The sequence below is a fragment of the Folsomia candida genome, unplaced genomic scaffold (genome assembly GCF_002217175.1).
Source record: "Folsomia candida strain VU population unplaced genomic scaffold, ASM221717v1 Fcan01_Sc006, whole genome shotgun sequence".
NCBI lineage: Eukaryota > Metazoa > Arthropoda > Collembola > Entomobryomorpha > Isotomidae > Folsomia > Folsomia candida.
The window spans coordinates 8,866,065-8,885,969 of NW_019091198.1; the positions used below are offsets into that span (position 1 = coordinate 8,866,065).

At 38.1% G+C, this 19,905-nt stretch overlaps 4 protein-coding genes across 7 annotated transcripts; 1 reads left to right on the plus strand and 3 right to left on the minus strand.

Annotated features, from left to right (window-relative positions):
* Positions 1-1,792: 1,792 nt before the first annotated feature.
* LOC110851201 (26S proteasome non-ATPase regulatory subunit 2) lies at positions 1,793-5,447 on the minus strand. Of its 4 annotated transcripts, none has more exons than XM_022098878.2 (7): positions 5,291-5,447; positions 5,056-5,214; positions 4,640-4,989; positions 4,457-4,554; positions 4,081-4,376; positions 3,849-4,002; positions 1,793-3,747 (listed from the first exon to the last, which is right to left on the minus strand). In XM_022098878.2, the coding sequence occupies exons 2-7, from the start codon at positions 5,182-5,184 to the stop codon at positions 1,982-1,984; spliced, it is 2,793 nt and encodes a 930-aa protein (XP_021954570.1). In that variant the 5' UTR covers positions 5,185-5,214; positions 5,291-5,447; the 3' UTR covers positions 1,793-1,981. The 4 variants fall into 4 exon arrangements, with proteins under 4 accessions (XP_021954570.1, XP_021954571.1, XP_021954572.1 ...); XM_022098879.2 differs by having other exon boundaries at positions 5,056-5,227; positions 5,291-5,439; XM_022098880.2 differs by having other exon boundaries at positions 5,295-5,436.
* An 881-nt stretch (positions 5,448-6,328) lies between these two features.
* LOC110850803 (mesoderm induction early response protein 1) lies at positions 6,329-10,703 on the plus strand. Its single transcript, XM_022098374.2, has 11 exons — positions 6,329-6,683; positions 6,806-7,392; positions 7,492-7,641; positions 7,745-7,909; positions 8,020-8,209; positions 8,287-8,366; positions 8,460-8,687; positions 8,767-8,943; positions 9,009-9,136; positions 9,230-9,431; positions 9,549-10,703. The coding sequence occupies exons 2-11, from the start codon at positions 7,384-7,386 to the stop codon at positions 9,717-9,719; spliced, it is 1,500 nt and encodes a 499-aa protein (XP_021954066.1). The 5' UTR covers positions 6,329-6,683; positions 6,806-7,383; the 3' UTR covers positions 9,720-10,703.
* On the minus strand, positions 10,260-15,241 carry LOC110850801 (solute carrier family 41 member 1). Its single transcript, XM_022098372.2, has 13 exons — positions 14,527-15,241; positions 14,206-14,402; positions 13,367-14,112; positions 13,131-13,285; positions 13,016-13,040; positions 12,841-12,941; positions 12,721-12,764; positions 12,498-12,644; positions 12,255-12,402; positions 11,958-12,166; positions 11,728-11,876; positions 11,523-11,648; positions 10,260-11,440 (listed from the first exon to the last, which is right to left on the minus strand). Exons 3-13 carry the CDS (start codon positions 13,913-13,915, stop codon positions 11,381-11,383), a joined length of 1,713 nt encoding a protein of 570 aa, XP_021954064.1. The 5' UTR covers positions 13,916-14,112; positions 14,206-14,402; positions 14,527-15,241; the 3' UTR covers positions 10,260-11,380.
* Positions 15,242-15,610: 369 nt separating this feature from the next.
* LOC110850802 (lipoamide acyltransferase component of branched-chain alpha-keto acid dehydrogenase complex, mitochondrial) lies at positions 15,611-18,268 on the minus strand. Its single transcript, XM_022098373.2, has 8 exons — positions 17,800-18,268; positions 17,511-17,716; positions 17,243-17,433; positions 16,742-17,160; positions 16,460-16,663; positions 16,199-16,390; positions 16,054-16,125; positions 15,611-15,969 (listed from the first exon to the last, which is right to left on the minus strand). The coding sequence occupies exons 1-8, from the start codon at positions 17,869-17,871 to the stop codon at positions 15,802-15,804; spliced, it is 1,524 nt and encodes a 507-aa protein (XP_021954065.1). The 5' UTR covers positions 17,872-18,268; the 3' UTR covers positions 15,611-15,801.
* Positions 18,269-19,905: the final 1,637 nt, after the last annotated feature.

The window sequence follows — 19,905 nt, forward strand, 5'->3', positions numbered from 1 at the left end:
GTAAAGAACAAAAAGGTCTCGTAATCCTTCTCCTCTCTCTCTCATCTCATCTCTCTTATTCTTCTGCCTCCTACCCCCAAATTCTCGTCATTACTCAACAAAAATGCAAAATTGATTAACTTTGAGATGACGAATTTCTCGAGCTAATCAAATCTTACACGCATTTATCTGTCTTAGTTGCCAGGATCCAGTTGTACATTCATTCATAGGTACTTAAGTAATACTGGACCTGGAATCTTGAACTGTGATGACGGTGAATAAGAACAGAAAAAAACTGGCTCTACTGGAATCATTCATGTTCTTCGTACCCCATTACACGTCTTATCCTCCTCATCATCAACCATGGTTTTCATTCAGGTGAACTTTTGTATTTGTGAAGAGCGGAATCACAATCACCTCACCTGCATTCGTCCGTCTATCTCAGTGTAATATCTGTCTCAGAGAGAGAGAGAACCACCACAAGAGGAGCATGACTAGGCCTCACCATTAAAATAGATAACTAAATAACATAAAAGGCATTGGTGTAGGTCTGGTTTTGCATGGCGAATAATAAAACACCATAATTCGCTTTTGTACTCGTTCGCGAATTTGAGGTAGTAGCCACCAGCCAGCCAACCAACCAGGTATTCCCGTAGTGTATACATAACCTACCTGGTGCATTAATGCACAATGCTTACGTACCTAGATCTTTCAGACGAGTATTCAACAGCCAGGTATAAATTTTTCCAACAAATTACTTCGGTTTGGGTTGGGTGGGTACACACGTAGGTTTGCATAACTGCTATTATTTATTATTGCGATTATGAGGTGTAGAAAAGTCTGGCTGGCAAAACTACATATTGAGTTGTTTTTTTCAGCAATGAGGTAAATGTTGATGTAAAAAAGATTAAAAATGAACACAATTAGAATAATATATAACTTTGGTGAAAGAGGAAATTCCAATTACAGCAGAAGATAAATACATGAAAAGGTCAGTGGTTGAGGTTTTTAATTAGTAATTTTGCTACTTATTTATTACCCATGTGATTAACTATATTTCAAGTAGTTTCATGCGAGTTGTGTTATTTTTTAGAAGAAAGGTTGCACTTTTCATACGGAATTAGATAAACATGTACCTCATGCATGCATGCAGTTTATTTTATGGGCTAAACTAGCAGAGAAAGCATGATATGTAATTCATATATATGAGAAACTACGCAAAGGGGATGAGAATGCGGTGTACATAATTTGTTGATTCAGAAATGAACAAGTAAATGAACGAGAATAATTGTATGCCATTTTTTCTCCTTATCGAAGGAATATATCGACATTTTGTTTACCGGTTACCTTTTCTTTCCTTTTACATAAATGTATTTCTTCCAATTGAAACTTGGCTCATATTTGCAAGCGGAACTGCTGAGAGGAAATTATGGTGTTTTAAAATAGAAAACCTAATATCCAGCTTAGAGTTTTATTAGCGATATGGAAATTTGCATGCGATACGATATGCAAATATTTGCAACGTATTGATGATGTAAACACGAGAGAACGAGCTCATTAACTTAGTACGAGTTTGACAATAATGACCACGTGACGCACGGTTCGAATGAAAACATGTCTGTGAAAAATGTAGAAAAATGATGCGTCAAGTAGCATGAAAATGTGCAACCTAACATGGAACTTTATGCAGTAGTCCGACACGAATGACGTCAATGATGATTATTAAGATAGCATTTATATAAATCCGGCTTTTAGTTAAATAATTTTTTAGCTCGTAGAAATACGTCTGATGGTCAATGTACATAAACAATGATTTAGATGCGATGTTATTTATTGTTGTTGCTGAATGTAGTTCACTACAAAATTAATTTTGACATTACACATTGAGTTTCATATTGTTTTGATAAGCTACATCTTACAAAAGTGATTATATAAATACAGTGTATGAAAATGAAATACAATGAATATTGTGAAAAAGGATTATGCCGCAAAGATGATCGATTTAGGTGCTGGCTTCAGGATTTTTACGGAGAATGACAAAACCTTCCAAGATGGGGGATAATGGTATGAAGTCTTCCGTAGCGAGTTCAGCCCTTTCACCATGTCCAAGGAGAACCGGAGTCGTGTACGTCTGGAATCCAGTGATGGTCTTGGGCTTCCCTGCAACGCCGACGGTGTCCAGAGCTTGACCCACACGGACTGGAACAGGCAAGGGTTTCAGATTCTCATCGAAAGTGGCCAGCATCCGGGGGTTCATGGCAGTAGCGAGACAGTACAGCATGTAATGACCTCTTCCTAAAATGGTTCCACGCACATCCAAAAATGCCACAAGGGTACTTAGCAGACCAGCCAAGGCAACTGGACACATGAGCTGACGGTCCGAGTGGAAGGGTGACAAACTCATGGTTCCTTTTCCCAGATGAACCAACCCTTGTGCAATTCGGACCATAAATAAGTTGTTGGAGTCCTTTGCATGATACTGAGAGAGTTGTCGCAACATTGCTGCTACGCGTGCATTATTTGTTCCAGCACCAACGATTCCCATAGCGAAGATAGAGTTGAGGGCAACTTCACTGTCAATATCGTGTGAAAACTTGCTCAGCGTGTCCAAAACGGTCAGTCTTGGGTTGGATACGGACAAGAGGGCTAAAGCTAGAGGGACAGCTTTGCGAATGGCAGGTTCGCAATACCGAAGAAGGTGTCCAAATGACCGGAAAGCCATTTCAGTGCCTACGTCTTCACCCATGGCAATCAGCGCGATTCCCATTGCTGCAACAGACTGTTGTGTACTTAGATCCACAGGCACCGCTTCCTTTTCCTTCGTCACCTTGTCCTTAGAAGCTGAAGTTCCAGGCTTCTCTTTATCATCTGACGATGGCGAACCTTTCTTGTCCTTGGCGGAAGCTTTCATGTCTTTGGCCTTCCGCGACTTGTCGTCATCTTTGGCTTTAGAGTCTTGGGCAGTAGCCTCATAGTGCTCTGAGCAAATGTGGAGTAGTTTTTGGATTTTCAGAACATTTCCTGTCCCAGCATAAGCACAGACTTCAACTAAAGTCATTGCCATTGATTTGAAAGGATCGGGAATTACTTCTAGGGACACGAGGGCAATTTCTGCTTGCTCCTGTTTCCCCAAAAAGTTGAGACCAAGGCCGAGAGCAATGTACTTGGCTGGCGGATCCTTCAGTTCGAGTTCACTTCGCTCCATAAGGCATTGGAGCAAGAGTTGGGTGACTGTTGCGTCACATGTTCCTACAGCAATAAGGCCACATGACAGAGCAGCAAGTCCCATGACTTCAACTCCAACATTCCCATCTAGAACCACGGTACTTAGCAAAGAAATAATGTCTTCTCGTTTAGTTCCAGCATAAGCCAATCCTAATCCCAAGATGGATCCAATTTTCATTGTTTGACTTTGATGAGTAACGTAATCAGAGAGGAGAGCCAATGCTGGATCGCATTCGTTGCGAACTCCACAATTTACGATTCCACACGCAAGTAGAGCTCCAGCCTTAATGTAATCTTCAGCCGAATACAAATATTTATCAATCTGGCCAAGACCACCGTCAACATCCCACAAGAGAATCAATCCCAACGAAGCAGTTGCGCTCAGCATGCCATGTTCCTTGTTCTTATATAACCACTTATTTCCATCTTCAGTGAGAAGCTTATCCCTCCCGAACCCAGCGTTCACAAACCCAGAAACAAATGAAGCTGCCAAATTCTGTCGTGCAGAATCAACTTGAGTGCTAAAGGTGGTCTTGGGGCCATCTGAAGAAAAAGTGTAATTCATATTAATACAAGTAATTCACAATGCATTTTGCCTTTATTTCCCTCTAATTTTTACTAAATAAAGGGTTAATATTGTTTACCCAAATTAGTCTTGTAAACTTCGTCTGGCGTTTTAGGCTCCAAAATATCCAATTCGCGACCAAGAGCTAAAAAGTTGTTGTTTAAGTGGCTATTCGTTGTGATTTCGGTTAATTCATCTTGCTGCTCAATTTCAGATGGAATTTCTGTATGAATCTATAAAAAAATCAATACTTATTGAATGGATTACATCATTATTATGAATCTGAGTAGCAACTAGTTAAAACAACTAACCTGTTGACGTCCAATCATGAAAGCCAACTGTTTTCTAACTGACGGATCAGTGCAATCACGTAAAAGTCCTTCGACCAATGTCGCATCGTTCAACTGCATCGCAACTCTTAAAGCTCGTGGCCATTGTCCAAACTTTTTGAAAATTCTAAGAGAAGCTTTGAGCAATTCCGTATTTTCAGGATCCGGAACATAGGCAACACAGCTTGTCATGTATGCGCACACTCGAAGATGAGAGTCCTCATCAACAAAACGTTCCAATAATTCCAAGTGCTCAATTTCCATTGCAAGATCGCACGCTTTGAAATTTAAAAAATTGAATTATTCATCAGAATCTGACCTTACGAAGTACATAAAAACTCTCAATAAATATAAATACCTTCTGCTTCAGCATTGTGGTTCAAATTGTAAGGAATTATCTTTTCCGCCAAAACAAGTAGCTTATCCTTGCGTGATTTTTCTAGATCCTTGGTCTCCCTAAACATTTGTACAACGTGTCACTTATATGTCAAATTAAGTTAAGTCAGAATCGTTCCAAAATTGACCAATATTTTATACATACCACTCTTCTGCAATTTCACCAGATAGATGACGAACATATTCATGTCCCCATTCTCCAATTTCGCCCTCAATTCCAAAAAGTTTGTAGTTGAGACAGTCCCTTCCTTCCGTACAAGTCATAGACAATACGGACACAATTTCAGCACAATTTTGTTTCGTTTTTTGGTTTTCAATTTTGGCATGAATGTCCTTGATGGTTTGATAATGCTTCCTCAAGAATTTCAATGGCTTTGGAACAGAGGTCATTGACGTTGTTGAAGCCTTTATTTGTGCCCGCATAATTTCCAAAGCACCGTCGTACAAACTGGTATCTGGGTCTTGCAATCGCTCAACACAAAGGTCCAGTTCATCCTGCATTCAGTAGTGTCAAGTAAATAAAGTAGCTCGATTATTTAGAATTGCTTTCTAATCACGTACCTGTAACAATTTGTCCTCCTCACTCAATTCTTCAGGTTCAAGCTTTTTATCCTTATCCGGTTTCTTGTCCTTATCATCCTTCGACTTTGCCACGTCCTCCGTCGGGGCCTTCTTTGTTACGTCCGCCATTATCTCGATCGATTCACCAAAGACAGGTTTCTAAAAAGTAGTGCTTTAATAATCAAACAAAAAGAATAAAGCAGGTGGAAAATGTCAGGTGATGAAATTAACTTACCTACAGTTTACTCCACGAATGAATTGTAAAATCAATTAAAAATTTGAAAAATCAAAGAGGTAATATTATAATTTGCACGATTTGCAATTTTCCTCTTTTTCAGCAACTGAGCAATGATGATGATGCAGTTAAAAATGAATCGTATGACGTTGCCGCCTCCTTCCTCTACACTCTGACTGATTTTTCTCTCTCACTCGCCCAAGCAACCGACTACATGAAATGCGAAAAATTTGAGAAATAACGAATAGAAATTTCATACTACCAAAAAATGTTATTTTCCAAAAGTTACAATCAAGGTGACTCATCTTAGGTGAGGAACTTTGGATACAAATAGGATCAGTTGTACATATTACTAATAGTAATTTACTATACAAAAGCATGAAAAACTGCACAATCGTTAACAAAACAATTAAAAAATACGTAGATACTTTCCATTCATGGAGCGGAATAATGACATAACACTCTCGGGAATATAGGTTCAAATAGAAATATCATATTAGAAAAATTTCCTACTCAATTTACGATTTTTACGGAGATATAATGCTATTTTTTATGTTATTACAAAATGCTTCAATGAATGAATTCCTATTATTCTATATTCCTTAGGTTAATAATTATTATGTAATGCCAGCTACAGAATCAACCTAGTTAGATTAAATTTAATATAGCCCATTTTACATTGGCAATTTTATTGATTAAGCTACGTATATATAAAGTCTAGTTTCTGTTTATTGAGACAAAATTATAGACTTTTCTATACTCGAGACCAGTCATTTTTGAGAACATAATAATTTTAGCCCAGTCTAAAATCACATATAATTTACTACCATTATAACATTTTAAAATTAAAATGATGCTAATGTTATCATGTGGATATCATGTTTGAGATAACTTTTTTCCGATGGAAAAGTGTGTTCGTGTGTGTGAGACGAGTTCAGAAGGAGAAAGCACTACTACTCTCCTCGGTGGGACGCATTTGTAATTTAGGAGCCATCTAGCTCTTCTCATGGCCAACTGGGTTTTCAAGTAAACTCGGAATCATCATCATCAAAGCAGAGTGTATGAAGCAGTGTATAACTTTTTGGTAGTTCAAAATTGTACAAGTATTTCAAATCCTACCACAAAACCATCCCCTCGTCATCCCACTCGCTATCATCTAATCATTTTTCCACTACTTTTTATCACTCGTTGCCACTACTTGAGCCACAAACTACCCAGTTACTGGATTCTTAAAATAAACACTAATTACTCACGCGTTGAACGCTTTGGTGTGTTTTTAAGTTTTGTAAACTTTTTAATTGAAAATCGCTTCTGAATTCTATTGGAAAACACGATGGGGAAACGCAGGGTCAGTGGTGGTGACCATAATAATTAAATGCCGACTGCTGGAGGGGTACAAAATTTAATTCTCTCTAAAATTGTTCTGATTAAGAGTGACACATCATTCATTTATTCATTCATTCATTGTTTATGTTTTGTTTACATTATCGTTTGACATTTGTCCCCTGTTTATAGGAATGCAGCAGATGGACGAGTGCGGTTTGCAAGTCGCCGAAATCTGCTGCGTCTTGTAAATTGAAATCATCCGACGACGTTGTTTTTGAACACGGGAGAATAACTTTGTATAGTTTTAGGGGATTTGTTGACTTAGCGCAGGACGAATTTGAGAGTTTAGTAGATTATTAATGACGAAACCTGAGTAGGGGTGGATGTAAGAAATTTGGTAGAAGGAGGAGGACAGACTGAAGATAAGTGTGTAGTTCATGTATGATTTAGTTTTTTAAAGTATATATTTCTTATTTTGTTTAGATTTATTTCTCAGGCAGCGTTGTGATATGATTTAGTAACATATTCTTGTTTAATTGTTTTGTATTACTTTTATAAAGTCAAGATAGAAGAAAGACAAAAGATAGGTCGACATTTCGATAGAAATTTCGTTAGGTTTCCACAAAAGCCTTAAATAACTTGACAACAGACGGTCTGTGCAAATTGTACTTAGATAGAACTACAAAAAGTTGACATTTAAAGCAGCAACAATACACAATAATAATTTGTTCCGGTCCAAGTTAAAAGCAGGAGCGAGTCATATAATAATGGACGAGGTAAGAAGTTTGAATTCGATACCAATGATTACGTTTGTGGTGTGCATAAATAGGTATAACTGTATAATTAATTACTATATCTTCTCTGAATGATTAAAGACCGAGAAAATGGAAACAAGTGCTCAGGACGAAGATTTTGAACCGACTGCAGAAATGATGGTTAATGACTTTGACGATGAACGGACTCTAGATGAGGAAGAAGCCATGGATAACGATGGTGAACAGGATGAAATATGCGATCTCGAAAGGGTGAGGAATTATTATTTAGAATGTCTGCGTACGCATATCACTCACTGGATCATAAAAATGTTTAAACTAATACAAAATCAACTTTAATTTGTATTTTACATAGGATAAAGATATTCCAATTGAAGATTTATTGTCAATGTATGGCTACAATGAGGAAGCTGGTGGGGAAGGAGATGAAGAAGACGAAGAGACGGAAGAAGAGGGGGAGGAGGAAGGCGAAGCAGAAGGTGAAGCAGATGAGAACGATAACGAGGGAAGACCAGATGATGTAAGAATAAATACGATTAAATTTGTATAACTTACATATGTACAGAGACATGAAGCTTGAATTATTATTAACGACCGCGCATAACCATTGTTTTGTTTGTTCCTTTAAAGGAGAATAATCAGACCGTGCTAAAAGAAGAGGAAGAGGAGGAAGAAGAGAAAACTCCAGAGAATGAATGTGAGGATGAACGGAAGCCAGTGATTTTAGCGGATACACATATTCATCGAGAAGATCGATCTTTACTCCACGAATTGTACAAAGATGATCCTAATGCTCCAAGTGGATCTCGCCAATTAAGATGTAATTTTTTAAAGACTCCTTGCATACTCTACCTCGCCATAATAAGTCTATTCTAATTTATGATTTTGTAATTTCAGCCGGATCAAGACAAGCAAGTGAGGACGAGGAAGAAGAGGACGATGGCGATTATAGTCCTGAAGAAGATGACTGGAAAAAGGTTAGCTTTTGATTCAAGAATTCATTTACCTAGTCTCTTCATAAACCTTGTGGTGAGATTATTAATTGAGATTTTCTTTCATGTAATTTTTAGACGATTATGGTTGGGTCAGATTATCAAGCTGTTATTCCGGATGGTGTTCGAAAGTATGGCGACGCTATGCCATATGAAAACGAGGACAAATTGTTGTGGGACCCATCCGGAACAAGCGAAGCTAATTTAAGCAAGTATCTCGCCATGGTGCATGAAATTCATAATAGTTTATTGGGTGACGATGTTAACGCAATACCACACGGTTCACATGTCAGAGATGACGAACAAGTATGTAGTATTATTTATCTCGTCTGTCATGGTTAGTTCGTCACATTAATATATCTAATTGGACGATTCTTGTTTCCAGGCTCTGTATCTACTTCAACAATGCGGGCATAATAGTGAAGAAGCGATCCGACGTCAGCGAGTCAATATTGCTTCTTCTGTGGATACGATGAGCTTGTGGTCTGAAGAAGAGTGTAGATATTTTGAAGCAGGGTTACGTTATTTTGGGAAAGATTTCAATATGATTCAACAAACTAAGGTGTGCACATTTATTAATTGATTACATATCTGTTGATTTTACAGTGTATAACAATTGATTTTCAGGTGCGAACGAGATCAGTAAGTGAATTAGTTCAATTTTACTACTTGTGGAAAAAGACGGAACGGCATGACGTATTCGCAAATAAGTCTAGATTAGAAAAAAAGAAATATACATTGCATCCAGGAACAACGTAAGTCAACATGACATTCAATAAATAAATTGACCCACAATGTTTAAAATATGCACATGAGGACTAATTCGGGTAATACCTTTATTTATTTAGGGATTTTATGGAGCGATTCCTTGACGAACAAGATAGTCCCGTTTCTTCTCCCAACGTACATTCATTACTGTCTGGCGACCCCAAAAGACAAACCAGAACTCCACCTCCGGTGCAATCTCAACACGATGCTGAGCTCATCACGTCAGACGAAGCACGCATTGTGAACACTCATTTTGAAGATATTGCTCGGCACTTGGATAAGGTAAAACAGTACATTGCACTAATTTAGAATTGAATAATGTATTTTTCTATAACATACAACAATAACAAAAATTCACACTAATTTAAAACAACTTTAACAAAACTTGTTTATTTACAGGAGAGCCTTGAATCACTTGTGAAACTTGCCGCAGCTGCAAAAATTCCTAATGGTATGCCACCTTCATCCACTGGCGACATTATACCCGTGTCGATGAATCGCACTTCTTGCCTATCGTCTTGCGACGCAATTGTTTCACACCCTGCCGCTCACCATTCCTTTGCCCAGTGAGCAGAATAATAATACTAACAATCCCACCACTCTCGTCATCTCCATATATGTACTTTTTGTATGTACCTTGTGAGGTAGTCAGACTTCTCGTACAATGTCATATATAAACATATAGATAGCCAGCCATACCAGCGGCAGTAATACATTAAAGGCTAATTGACAGGATCTAAGAAACCCTGACACTCGGCAGATGACCCAGGTTTTCGATGTATGGGCATCCACGTGTCAGGACAGTTATCTAACGTATTAAACTTGGATAATTGTCCCAATGACCCAATCCACGGTCGTTTACACGTTCAGAATATGAAAAAATACGCGTCTCCGCCGTCCTCTACTAAGAATATTCTGTCAGTAATAACTTTTGGAGGAGTTCGTTTCAGTACAAATTAAACTAATTGACAAGAAATGTTGACCGATTAAATAATAATAAAATGTATGAATGATTTATATATCGTCGTCGCTAAATGTTCAGTATGTAGGTATAATCTATAGATGTAGATTATGGTCCGAAAGGAATGCCTGAAGATTGTATTTGTTTCGTTTGTGCTTCTGATCATTTATTTTTTACCATAATTTTGCTACAATGTAATGATACAGGTCTTTATATGTTCTATACTCTATTTGCATTTACTATATTTAAATGTTGTCTGCAGCACCAAGAAGCGTTCTCGAGAGAGTGTATTGTTCTACTTTTATAAACAATTCTAGCTAGAAAAGACTTTTAAGACTAGAAATTTGGACCGTGAGGAGGCACGCTCTTCAGGTCACAATGTTGAATAATTTATCACACACATAATCCCGATGATTGTATATTTGCGTGCAAAGGGAATTTTGTACAATTATTTGTTATTATACTGTCTAAACTGTACGGTTTTTGTTTCGTACAAGGCACTTGACAATTCTTAGAAGTACTAGTACTGAAGTCTATGGAACTATGTCGAATGAATTAAAGTAACGAGACGATTCCTCCTAAATATTACACAAGCAACTCTTTGCAGCCCATTATTATGACCCATTCGTATTACTCACTATTACATATTACTTGGCATCGCGCATCACAGTAATCATTCTATACGCTGTTGTACGCATTACGCATATTTTACGTTTTCAGCGTTGGCATTTCGTGCAAATATTCATAATATTTATAACAATGGCCAAAATTGACTACAGTTCATTAGCACCACAACTGAATAATAATTATACAAATAATTTCTCTGATGTTTAAAGAATCTACTGAATGGATTCTGCTCTAAAAACTAAATGCATATAACTATAAATCAACGAACGATACCGTTTAGGAAATAACAGGAATACTAAAAAAGTACTTTTTTGCACGCCAACAATTTACAATAACCTAATAAATTCTGTCATCGCATTATATTACTAGAAGTTGAGATTTTCACGCATTTGCCAAATGTTTGGCAAACGAACAAATGCATATGTGTACATATGTACATCTATAGTTCCTTAGAGGACTAACTACTTACTACCTATGTTATTGTTAATTTTATTGCACCCAAACTGTTGAGGTTGAAGAGCAATGAAGGTGACATAATAATTTTTGTGTCCAGGATTCAATAATCTCGATAATAGTTAACTTTGAATCTTTAAAAGATTGGTAACAGGATCTTGCTTTTATACTTTCGTAACCCTTGAAGAAACTAATCTCCAACGTCCGAATCCCTGTCTCCAATGGCGTACAATGCGAGGAAAGCCAATGCCTGTTGTGCACAAGTTTTATATGTACAAACATTCATTTCTACAATTTTTTACAGGGATAAATTGAGAATTAAGTAGGCTTACCAGCAATGCAGTACCGATGACATCTCCTAAAGCCGTCAGATACGGGATTGCAGAGTTGTCAGGATCTATTTTATTCAGCCACAAGTACTGTATGAGGACTTCCGCAATATAGAGCAGTAGGATAACCTACAGAGAACAAAAAATGGAATCAGCTCAGCGTCACACAACTGAAATATGAAAACATTAGTATGAATCTTGGTAATACCTGAACTAAGGCTGCTAGTAAGTAGAAAATAACAAAAACTGGTGTAATTGAAGTATGACCAGCTTGAATATAGCTGATTGTGTATGCAAAAATTAAGTGGCCAGGTACAACCATTAAAATTAGGGCACGAGCAGTCATTGCATGTCCACCTATCATGACACAAGAGATTAAGCATTAATAAATCATTGGTCAATGCAAATGATGGTGGAGCGGTTATAATTATGGAGTACCCTTGGCGAAAAAGGCATTCCAAGGATTGGTACAAACTCGCTGAACACTGCTCGGAAGAACCCCTAATGGCGTCCGACAGTGAAACGATGTGGATATGCGACTAGCTTGCACAGCCACCAGGTTACCGCCGACCCCATTTATCACGGGTTGAAACACGGCCACTCCCACAAATTTCTTAACAGTGAAGTCTAGAATAAGTCCACCGAGGCTGTGTAAAGAATAAAGAGACTAAATGTTAAAAACGTAAACTTGTAATTATAATTCGACAGTAAGTATATCAACTTATATATCCAAACCTGCTAATCATCATGGCACTCAGCACAGGGGTCCAGCCTGAATAGAGCACCATCTTTGTCAGCTTGTTTCTTTTCGCGAGGATGACCCAACACGGCATAGATAACAAATACCCTGTAAGAATTGATGGGCACAACCACTTGTGAGTGCCTACAGGATTGAAACAAAATTTACATTATAAAATTAGACGTTATGGAATATTTCTTTTATTTGAATTATATACGAATCAATTAAATAAATCGAACCTATTGCTCCGTAGACAGAATTCGATATGAATGCCAGCAAAGCGAGCGTTGTAAGGTCACCAAGACTAGCGGCAATAGGAGTGGCAACATTGTCAGGATTAATTCTAAACATCCTCGACAAAATAATCACCAGAACCATAACGAGGCCTGAAATTTGAATTAATAATTGACACATTCAAACATGTAATTTGTTTCAACTTTTACTCCTGATTTACAAGCATACCTAGAGCAAAACTTGCTATAGAGGCTGTGACCACACTACTCGTACTGTCATTATTTAAGAAAAACAGGTTCTTCAAAATAATCAAGGAAAATTTTATCAGAAAATGCATTCTTGACATACCATAATATCAGAGCATGGTCCATATCGAAGTGCCCATCAGGTATCCAACCTAGCACTATTGCGGCAACTGATGCTAAAAAGCCAACAACAATGGCTTGGCACTGTACGACGAAAATATTTTTCCAGAAAAATTAAAGGTCAACTCATATCAAATTAGAATATTTTTTAAGCTCACTTGAACTAGGCTGAGATTCCCAACACTAAAAGTAAAAACATACGTTAAATAATTTGGCCTTAAATTATTTAGTTAATTAAATGAATAAGCTCAGGACTGTCATAAAATAACCTACCTCATGTGCCACTGAGATCTTGCAGTATCTAAATTTCCAAGATTGGCCTGGGTAGAAAGGCGAGATGCAAGCGTCATTTCTAGGTTGCCCTTCAGTCCTAGTAACGCTGGAACCAGAATGAACACCTCGGGCACCTCTTTGAAAACTGGCCAGTGCTGTATCAATAAAATAAATATTTCTGTTAATAATCCCAGGATTGTGAATAATTGCATTATCAATAATTGGTTTATTCCAACCTGAACCAAGTCCAACGTAACGCCGGCTGCCACCATTCCCATTCCAGCGATAAGAAATGGTATAAAAACCTGGACCATGATGGACCAAAATGACTCTTCCTCCTCCATCTTTGGCTTTGCATCCTGAAAACTTATCTCGTCATGCTGATCCAGAGAATCTTCCATTAGCAAATGCGCCTTCTCTCCATTGTTGATCACATTCATGTCATAAAGCTTGTTTCTAGATGGTGATAAGTCATCGTCATCGTCATCATCCACCGGTGATGAACTTCCACTTCGTGGGCCATTAGTGGTGATTGGGGTGTAATCCCCCAACTCCTGATGATCCATACTCTTGTTACCCTTCCTTTTCCTTCTCCTGACAACGGAAGAGGAGGAGGATGAGGAGGTGGGAGTGGATATTATTTTAGGCGAACCTTTGTCGATTATCTTCCTGGGTTCAGGTGCAGAAGAGTTGTTGCTGCCACCCTTCTGGTTCCTATTTGATTTTGTACTACTTCTTAAAACTCTATCCGAAGATGGTATCATCCGCGTAGAATTATCACTCATAATTTGAACGAGTAGACAAACAACACAATTTTCTTCTCAGGAAGACTCGTAGAATAGGTCGAATAAGTTTTGCTTAGTTATCGATGATTTAGTGGGGGCTATTTTTCAGAACGTCGTCAGCATTTTAAAATTTTCATGATCAGTCAAGGTAATTAAAGCGTCCTCCTTTGACACGTGCAAGTGAAAGTATAGAAAATCTGTATAAAAATTCCCCAAAAGTATCAATCAGTTTAGTCCAAAATAGTATTTCTTTATTTTATCCATCTTCCTCCTACGTAATTAAAACGTACCTTCGTCTCACAAAATAAAAACGACTCCCAGTTCAATCAGGACATTGTTCTCCGAAATATTTGACCTTCTCGAGTAACTTATTCTTCTCCTCGACACATTGATAAGTACCACGAATTCAGTCACCTCACAATAATACCGAATCAATTGTCAATTAATTTTCATTCACCGGAAACAACAAGAAGAATGGGAAAAAATCCTGTAAATAAATAACAAACAAACTGTATTTTCATACCAGGTTAATTAATATGTGCATTTATTATTATTCATATAATAATGTGTCATAAAAAAGCATTGAATAATCCATTTATTGTTTCGCTTACCAATCAATAAATTTAGTTAACGAACTAGAACACAACAAAATCTTGAGCCGAGTGGGCAGAACAAAACAGAAAAAAAACAATGTTTGTTTCGTTGATGAGCAGCAGGTGCCTGGTGACAGGTGAATGAAGGCGAGCAGGGGAGAATCCTCCTGCCCGGAATCTCGCAACCCTTTAATAATTCTGCTTTCACCAGGCAAGTTGTTCTCCTTCTCGGAGACTCCTTGACATCTGGCTCGTCACAGTGATGTGAATTTTTTACTGACAAAAAGCGACGTGTATGATGTGTTATGATGCACGCCTCGTCATCCAGCAGTGCAGCAGCAGAAGACTCAATTCAATAAAATGTATGTAAACTAATACTTACTGCCTCTCGATAGCACCACCGAATAAAATGTAAAATAAGTTGTGGTTTGTGGTATTATGTCCTGGCTACTAACTGGGAAGGGTGATAACACGGATTATGTGTAGAATCTGCAACTTTTTTCACTCTTTTTGCTCTGATGAGCACTCCAGTTTAAAATAATGCAAGCCAGACAGTAAAAATCCTGCTACATGATAAAATCAGAGTGTGCAAAAACGGGAGGGTTCATGTAGTGATGCTGCTGCTGATTAGAATAATACAATGTAAACGACGAGATGAGGTTAATCTAAATCCAACACCGAATTCCTTCCTCATCTCGTCCCACGTATGTATAGTCACACGATCCCTTCTTTCCCGGCTGCTTTTGCCAATAATTCGGAGAGAGAGAGAGGCATACACCCGAATCGGAGATAAGAGTTATTGTCACCGATTTTATATATGCATTCCAAATTCTAATGCTCCTTGTGGGAGAATTTGTGAGTCGGGATTGGAGAAAGCTGTGTGGACCACACTGCGTGGTATCGATGAAAAATGTGTATAAAAGAATATCAGTTAGTTGAACTCATTAAATTGGTAAGCCCATTCAGAGGAGGAGATGATCAAAGAAGTCCAGTGACACGAACTTCCTCTCTGATAAGAAGACATGCAATTCAGCAATTAAATTGGGCAATGAAAAAGGCCGTTAACAAGAAGATATGTCCACATGTTATATGCAGTTGCATGTCTTGATTGATTTAATAATTCTTCTGTCATGGTTTTATTATTGTTCTTTGTTAATCCAGTTAAAATTGGAAGTGTATATTTTTTATGGAGTTTTTGGCTAACTCTATTATTAAGGGATAATGTCTTCTCTCTTCTATGTAGCAAATATATAGTTGATCTCTTTCTTTTCTTCTACTCTATAACGCTAAGCTCTACTTAAGATACAGAAGCATGGAGGATGGGTGTTCCAAGTAGGATTTCCACAAGTTGCAAAAACGTGCCACCGTCGCACCGTCCATGATGCGATGATCGGCCGAGAAACTCACGTTGATTATGTGAGCAGCCGTTACATTCCCGTCACGGTCAAATCTTGGAAGAACCTGCATACAAAACATGATTAGATTATCGCACAGTTAATGACGATATGTGAGTATAATGTAAAATATACTAAATGATCCACAAACCTGAGTTTTGCCCATGGCCACGATAGCCACCTCCGGGGGAAGAATCACTGGTTTGGTGTAAGTCCCCCCAATCTATATATAGGCGAATGTCATTAAAGCTACTCGCCATGATGCATTTTGTAACATTTGAAGTTGTCGTACGTACCGATCCAACGTTGGATATAGTGAACGTTCCTCCTTTGAGGTCATCAGGCTTAAATGCCCCAGCTTGGCCGTTCTGTTGTAAGTTTTGCAGGTCGATGGCGATTTCTAAAATGCTTTTGCTCTCAACATTTTTCACGTTTGGTACAACCAGGCCTAATTTTGTATCCATTGCAACACCAATATTGTGGGCACCCTACGTCAATATGGAAAGTAAAATTTAAGATTACAACTAAATATTATACCAATTGTTCTTGATGTATACCTTATACACGATAGCATCATTAGCCAGGTCTAGGGTGGAGTTGATTATGGGGAACTTCGACAAGGCCAAGGAAGCTGCTTTCATAAAAAGTGGCATCAAAGTTACTTTAACATTGTAAACTTCCCCCATTGTCTTCAGTTCTTTGCGAAGTTTGCCCAACTCGAGGACATTTATTTCATCACAATAACCAAAGTGAGGAATTTCCTGTTAACAAGATTACAGTGATTATTAGTTGCAACAGCTTAAACGTCACATTTATTATATTTACAAGTATCAACTCACATTAGCAGCAGTCATAGTCTTTATCATGGTACGAGTGTATCCTTTAATGGCTTCTTTTCTGTCAGGTTGAGCCCTGTTAACTGGGGGAAGTACCGGTATAGCTGCAGGAGTGGGAGGAGCGATCGTTGCTGCTGAAGGGGCACGAGCTGATACAGCAGGTCTTGGAGATTCTTGGGAAGAACGGGCAGTGGTGTTATTGACATAGGCCAAAATATCTTCCTTTAGGACACGTCCATCCTTTCCGGTTCCCTGCACATGCTTCAGATCTACTTTGTACTCGCTGGCAATCCTTCGCACTGCCGGAGTAGCCAGCGCCTTCTCGCCTGACGAAGATGCTGGAGGAAGACTCACACTGTCGTCGGAATCGGAACGGCCGATTTGAATCGCGTCACCTTCTTGAACCTCTTGTAACTGCTCAACTGCGTGCAACACACATTAAGATGATTAGTTTCATGTTGTCAGAAATATTCACCTGAACAATTGAGTAATAAATAATTTTACCGGAAACTGTTTCCGTGCTTTGAACCTCAATATCCACCAGAGGGGATCCAACCAGTGCGATTGCGTCCAGTTCATGATAAATCTTGGTAACAATGCCATCATATCGTGATGTAATCGTTACCGATGCCTTGTCACTCTGAACTTCACATATCTGGTCGAATTGCGCCACTTTGTCGCCTACTTTTACGAACCTAGTTTTCAATCAGTTCATATGTAAAAACCCATACGTCGAAATTGCAATATCTCATCAATCATAACTCATTTTTACCATTCTTTCACAGTAACTTCTTTGATCCCCTCACCAATATCTGACAATTTGAAAGGAATGACTTCTTTTCGTAGACCACCCGAGGAATGAATACATCTTGAGTGCACGGATGTATTATTGAACGCAAAATTTCGTTGGTGGACATCAATGACAGTAATAACGGATCTGGAGGACAGTCTTCGTCTACACGCGATTTGGTGGCCAATCTGAACATAAATATCCAGATAAAGCCAAGTGAATACTATATTCGTAAAATTGCTATAATTATTTACGCATATGTACACCTTACTCGTAAATACTTTGAGGACGTCGAAGGGAGCCAGCGAGCTACGGAAGGGACGGATCTTATAACGTGAGACATTTTATAGCACCGACGTACACACTGTTACCTAACTTGCGAATATGATAAGTCACTTATTTCTCTACGATGGCAGTGAAGGTCACATTAAGATAATATGTTTGACTAGAAATTAATTATTGTCCGTGTCCAGAAGTCCAGACCTGCTGAAATTGGACACACTTGCTTTTTGTGAACTGAATTTGTGCCGGTTCACCAGCCAAGTTTAACGATACCGATATTGCCGTGACCTTGCCGTGGGAGGGTTGTTGAACAAACCCTTCCAGCTGGATCCAGACTACAAATATTAATCTGTAGTTCGGACTGTGCGAGAATTAAGTGTTGGCAGACTAGGAATACACGCAAAGAAAGAAAGCAGCAAGGGAAAAGGTGTATCTATATATTTGGCTGGCTGGATTTGTCGGATGATGGTCGTCTCATAAAGAAAAAGTGAACCAAATGCTAAATATGATGGCATCTTTAAGCATTGCATATTAACAGCATGGTTTCAATATTGATCTCCTTAACTCGGTTACCCAATGCACTAACTAACTTAGTATAACTATTAATATGGTGTTTGCAAGCGGGTATAAACGAGTTAAATGTAACAGGCAACGTGCTTATGGCGTAATAGTAATGGTGAGACACCCCTAAAACCATCCAATCATCGTCAAGTCTACTTACTTATGAATATAGAATTCAAGTGAATTTTGCTAGAAATGCAAGGTCGTCGTGCAAAACTTGTTCTCTGATATTCTTCGAACTATGACTGTGAGGTGGTGACATTTAGTGTGATGGTAATTACTAATTATTGGCGTTTCAAATCAAGAAAGATGACAGAACAATATCATTTATTCACTTTCTTAGGATCTACATATACGTATGTACATAATACGTATGTGCAAATTCTGTTTTTGTGACTCGGTCAAGGGTGCTAATCAGTTTGTAATTGTCAGTGCACACACATTCATCAGAGGAGAAATATTTGATCATGCGACAAATGAATAAATGTGAAATCATGTTGAGAAATTAAACCATTATTGTCATTCATACATGATTATTAGAGAAACTGGACTATTTTCAGAGATTGTGTTATGCATCAAGACAACCTTTTGAACTCAATATTTATTGCGTCTTTAATATTTCGCTGATAACTGACCTAGAATGAAAACCGCGTTAAAGTTATCCTTTAGTCAGTCACTTATGAGATAGCAATTGTCAACTTCTGGAGTAGATGGACAATTCTGAGCGTCTTAAATGCTTCTACATATTTACATGCATAAACCCCACTGGTAATTCACAGTACAATATCTTAGACCACGCATTGCAACTATTTCTTGTCCCCGCAGCAGCCACACACAGTTAAAAATTCCAACGCTTTATAATTTATAAGACAAACACAATGTCAGTTACTCAATTCATTACTAAATGAGCACTTCTCAGCTACATGCATCGCTTATTTATTTTTCAGATTCATTCATTTCAAAATCATTGTTGATTCATGCACAAGTCTCGGAATATATTATTATGCATGCATGAGACGCAGCAGCAGCAGACCCTCTTGTACAACACAATTTGGGAAGTTGCGTAATTGTAATAATTTGTGAAGTGTAATGTAGTGAATTTTTGCCAGAAAAAATGCCTCATGAAGGTTTCTTCCACTTTTTGAAGGCTGCCACAAAGTATAAATCTTGTGGGTTTAAAAACTCGAGAATTAATTAATATCTTCCGTGTAAATTGTACACTTTATTATCCATCAGATTAGACATGTTAAACGGTGGTTTTTTAATCGAGAGAGCAGCCATGATTCAAAGGGGTCATCTATCTCCGCTTCATCTTCATCGTCTTATGAATTCTCAAACCACACGTCTGTCGTCTCATAAACGCTAACGTTAAAACCAAACGGAGAGGTAAATCCATAGGTAAATCCCCAACTTCCACGTACATACGATTTACGTACTCAGATGATGATCTTCATACCAAGAATAAGAAGATGAAGTCGCAATGTGCCAGCTATTTACTACTGGCTGCTACCCACCTGCACTACCCATCTTGAGA